This window comes from Entamoeba nuttalli, assembly GCF_000257125.1.
Source record: "Entamoeba nuttalli P19 unplaced genomic scaffold asmbl_2379, whole genome shotgun sequence".
In the NCBI taxonomy this organism is placed as follows: domain Eukaryota; phylum Evosea; order Mastigamoebida; family Endamoebidae; genus Entamoeba; species Entamoeba nuttalli.
The window spans coordinates 1-5,069 of NW_008575276.1; the positions used below are offsets into that span (position 1 = coordinate 1).

The 5,069-nt window shown below is 26.8% G+C and overlaps 2 protein-coding genes across 2 annotated transcripts; both read left to right on the forward strand.

Annotated features, from left to right (window-relative positions):
* Positions 1 to 221: 221 nt before the first annotated feature.
* ENU1_021650 (protein kinase domain containing protein) lies at positions 222 to 1,991 on the forward strand (the record flags this gene model as incomplete). Its single annotated transcript, XM_008857010.1, has 1 exon — positions 222 to 1,991. The coding sequence occupies one exon, from the start codon at positions 222 to 224 to the stop codon at positions 1,989 to 1,991; it is 1,770 nt and encodes a 589-aa protein (XP_008855232.1).
* A 118-nt stretch (positions 1,992 to 2,109) lies between these two features.
* On the forward strand, positions 2,110 to 4,976 carry ENU1_021660 (leucine rich repeat-containing protein; the record flags this gene model as incomplete). The annotated part of the gene is made up of 2 exons (XM_008857011.1): positions 2,110 to 4,905; positions 4,962 to 4,976. 2 exons carry the CDS (start codon positions 2,110 to 2,112, stop codon positions 4,974 to 4,976), a joined length of 2,811 nt encoding a protein of 936 aa, XP_008855233.1.
* Between the last annotated feature and the right edge of the window lie 93 nt (positions 4,977 to 5,069).

The window sequence follows — 5,069 nt, forward strand, 5'->3', positions numbered from 1 at the left end:
TATATTCACTCAGTGATTCATTAAGAAAACAAAAACAATTAAAACTAAATTAGTTTTAAACAACAAGTTTCTTTGTTAGTTTTAAACTTCTTTGAAATGAAAGAGGAAAATTCTTCTCAATAACAAAAAAAAAACAATTTATAATAAAATAAACTATAATAAATTATAATTTAATTAAAAAAAAAAGAACTTAAAAAGATGAAGTTTAAATAAAGAAAGATATGAATAAAGAAAGAGTTAATATCACTCTTGCATCAGAAAGTGAAATTAATCGTTATACTCTACAAGAAGTTATTCATTCAAATAAAGATTCAGTTATACAAAATGCAATTGAAAAATCACCTCAAGGAGCAAGAACAGTTGTAATTAAAAGACATTTAATTAATATGAATAAAAAAGATATTGTATTACAATATAGTGAAGCATTAAGATTATTACAACAATGTGAACATATAAATATTATTAAAATATATAATTGTTTTTTTTGTTATTTTAATGGATCATTACAATTTTGGATTGTTATGGAAAAATGTACTCAAATGGACCTTTTATCTTTTATTCGTTCTAATACTTCTTTTGGAGTTAATGAACAAACAATGTTTTTTATGTGTGATATTTCTTATGCCATTGAATATCTTTCTAAAAATTATTCATTATTTCAATATTCTTTAACCCCAGAACATCTTCTTTTAACTAGAGATCCTTCAAGTCCTATTCCTCTTATTAAATTAACAAATTTATTTTCTTTAGTAACTGACTTAGAAGAATTGTTTTATAAAAATTGTTATTATAATCCACCAGAATATCTTAAAAAGAAAATTTTTGATAACTCAGTTATTTGGTCTATTGGAGTAATTTTTTTTATGTTAGTTCATGGACATCATCCATTAGAAATTGGAAAAACAGATATAATGTATAATATTCTTCATATGAAACCAATAGAATTTCCTTCTATTAATGATGAATTATTTAAAGATCTTATTAAACGAATGTTAGTATATGACCCAAATAAACGAATATCTTTAGACCAATTTTTTGTTCATCCTTTTATTGAGAAATGTAGAAAATTTAAATGGGGAAAACCATCTGATCCAAGTATTTATCATCCTATTAAAATTGTTGGTAAAGGAAGTTATGGAACTGTAATATATGCATTACGTATTATTAATGGAGATAAAACTCCAGTTGCAATTAAAGAAATTCCTTATACTGGAAGGGATTCAGTAATAAGAGAAGCGCGTGTTATGAGAATGTGTAAACATCCAAATTTAGTAGATTACTATGATTATTTTGAATTACCTTATTCTATTTGTGAAGGTGGAAAACAAGGAAAATATTCTTATCTTGTAATGGAATATTGTGATAGAGGAACTTTAGAAACATATTTACATGCAAAAAAAAGACCTTTACAAGATTTTGAAATACTTCATTTTTTATCAGAAATTTGTAGTGGTTTATGGTATCTTCATTTTAATAAACATCTTCTTCATAGAGACCTTAAACTTGATAATTTTTTATTAAAAACACCAACTCAAATTAATCAAAAACTTCCTCGATTAAAGATTACTGATTATGGATTTTCAAGAATCTTTGGGACTGAAAGCCAATTGATTACTAGTTTCCTTGGAACTCCTATTTACGCTTCTCCAGAAATATTAAATGAAAAGGGATATACTGTTAAATCAGATTTATATAGTGTTGGTGTTATTTTATATGTATTAGCTACAAACCAATTTCCATTTAGTGATGATAAAGATGTCTTCTTAGAAAAAATGAGAAGAGAAGAACCATTACAATTTCCCTCAGATGTTATTATTGACCCAATGCTTAAAGATTTAATTTGTCATCTCATCACTCACAAAGAAGCAGATCGTTGTAGTTGGGAAGAATTTTTCCAACATCCTTATGTTCAAAGAGCTGTTCCGATTCATTCATTACCAACTCATAAAGATTTTAGACAGTTCAAAGAACAAGAGATTGATATGATGTAAATGATTCATTTTATTGTTATATAAAACTTTAATTTGTATTAAATGAACTTAAAAATAGATTTTAAGATAAAAAAAAAGAAAAAAAAGTAATTATAAGATTTTTTATTATCATTGTGATATGGGTGATTGTGTTGGTATTGATAACCAACAATTTGTCGAGATTTTTGAAAAGGAATTAATCAAATTTAAAGAACAAATTGAAGAAGGAAAGAAAAAAGGAAGAATAGAATTAAATCCTGCTACTGTTCAATTATTTAATGGATTAACTAATCCTTCATATGGAACAATGGATATGTTACAAAATGAATTTGAACAAATTAAAAAAATATTAATAAAAGGTAATGAAGAAGAGTCAGAGAGTCCAGAAATAGTAAGAACAGAAATACCAATATTACCATTATTTTTCCTCCAATACTGTGCAATTGAAGAGCTTCAATTTGAAAAATTAAGGTATCAATTAGAAATTAATAAATATAATATTCCAGAAGTATTAATTACATTGTCATTAGACAAAGTAAAAATTGATAATCTTAGAGAATTTTTAGTTAGTGGAGGAAGTGTAGTTTGGAAACAATTACAATATTTAACAATTTTAAATGCAGGTATTAGGTCAATAGATGATGGGTTATTTATTGAAGACTTTTTCCCAGAATTATTATTACTTGACCTTAGTAATAACGAAATTGAAGTATTAGAAAATATTGGAGAAAGACCATTAGAACATCTTAAATTAAATAATAATAAAATAGCATCAATTAGATTAACTGTAGTTGGTTCAATAAGTAAATTAGAATTAAATGACAATAAAATATCAAATATTTTACCATTAAGTAATTTCTATGGACTAGAAAGGTTATGGTTAGCAAATAACCAAATTAAATATTTTACTGATTTTGAGAAAGTATTTTCTAAAATGTATAATTTAAAAGATGTTATGTTAAATGGAAATTCAATTTGTGCAGATGACTCTTTTAAAATGAATATATCTACTGTAATGCCAATTTTTCAAACAGGAATAACTGCTGATATTACATTAAATGGAGTAAAAATGTCTAAAGATGAACAAAAGAAAGTATTAATGAGATTATCATCACGGTCATATTATATGCTTGATGAAATTCTTGATGATAATGAAATTCAAAAAGAAAAAGAGATTGGAAAAAAACAACAAAAAGAAATTGAAATGGAAAAAAGAAGACTTAGAGAAATGAAAGCTAACTTTAAAGCAGAAAAAGAAGTTAGACTTAAAAAAGAACTTGCTATATGTAATTTTTATCGTAATTTCTTATTTATGAGTAGAAAGACTGGATTTGAACAAATGGAAGAAAGACAACGTGGAGAAAATTATTTAAATTATGTGAAAACTTTAATTGAACAAAGTAGAGTTAAACAAACATTAAGTCCACTAGAAGTAGAAAGTGATGAAAGTGATGAAGAAAGTGATATTGAAATTCAAGCTATTGAAGAAAATGCAGATGGAACTATTCCTGTATTTAGAATTGATGTTAGTAAATGGGTTGAACAAACATATTTTGATAAACAAATACCTTCTATGGTTAATGTTATGGAGAATGCTAAACAACGTTCATTTAATTTTAAATTATTCTTTGAAGAAGAAACAAATAGAATGAGAAAAATTACTGTTGAAATTCCTTTAAGTAGAAAAGAATTTACTGGATATTTTAAAGATGTTATTAATCATTTCGATAAACATAAAGCAAATTTCCAACAAAATGATAGAATGAAAGAAGAAAGATGGAAAAGAGTATTAAAAAAGAAAGAAGAAGAAAATAATCTTTTAGAAGAAGAGAAAAAGAAAGTTAATACATTTAAAGGTGTTAGAAGAGAAATGAATGATGGACATTTAGCACAACGTATAGATGATGCTCAAGTTAGAGTTAAAAATCAGTTTATTAAATGTGAAGGTAATGCATCAAGATTACTTATTCAAAGTGAAAAAAATACACAAAGGGCAGTATTAAAAGAATTAGAAAAACCAAAAGAGAAAGGAAATTTAACACATCATAGAAGTGAATTATTTAATAAACCAGAAAATACTTCTTCTATTGAACAAATGATTGATAAACAAATTAAAGAAATGAAAGGAAATGAAAGTAAAGAAAGAATATTTTCTATTGGGTTGTGTAATGATAATGGAACTGAAGAAGCTAAAAAGAGTATTTTATCATTAATCAATCAATGCAAACCATTTGATATTAAATCTGAACGTCAAAAAATTCAAAATTCTCGTGGTACTGCTCATAGGCCAAGTGCTTTAATTGGTTATTCAATGTTATTAAAAGACCAAAAAGATCCTGTTTATGCTACTCGAGCTAAAGTTGAACAAGAAGAACCAAATTTCTTTGGAGAAAAGAAAGAAAAAGAAGATATTGATGTAACAATGGTAAAAATGTTTGGAGTAGAATTCCCATTAAAAGCAATGAGAAAGAGAAGAGGTACAATGAGAGAAAACAGAACTATTCCAAGAAGAACAGTTGCTTCAAAATTTAGAATTGGAAGACAGGCTCAAAGTGCTTTCATGAAAGTTACTAAACCAACACGTTCAAGAAATGAACTTGTTGAAGATGTATTAGCTCGAGTCTCTGAAAATAAAGAAGGGTCTGAAAGTAAAACAAGGATTGTTGTTGGTCGTCAAAGAAGACCAACAGAAGAAAGCATTAAACCTGTTTTTGATGATGGAACGTTACCTCCCGTACCTCCTAAGCCAAGAAGTGGGTTAATGAAGGAAAGTGCTCCAAGTTCTGAAGATAATGAAGACAGTCCAGTTAAAAGAAGACCTATTATTAACATGACCCAACGAGGACAAAGGAATAGTCCCCTTGCTATTCCTCCAGAACAGACATTACAAAATGTTCCTGCTGTACCTAGTAAACCAACTAGACTTCTCGGTACTGTTCCACCAGAAGAGGTTAGTGATGTACCACCACCTGTTCCATCTAAACCACCTAGGTTGGAACAAAATGAAGTTTCAAAGGAGTCAGAAGAAGATAAAAAAGCAATCAAAGAAGAAGAAAAAAGACATAGAGAAGAAGAAGAAAGAAAACAAAAAGAAGAAGA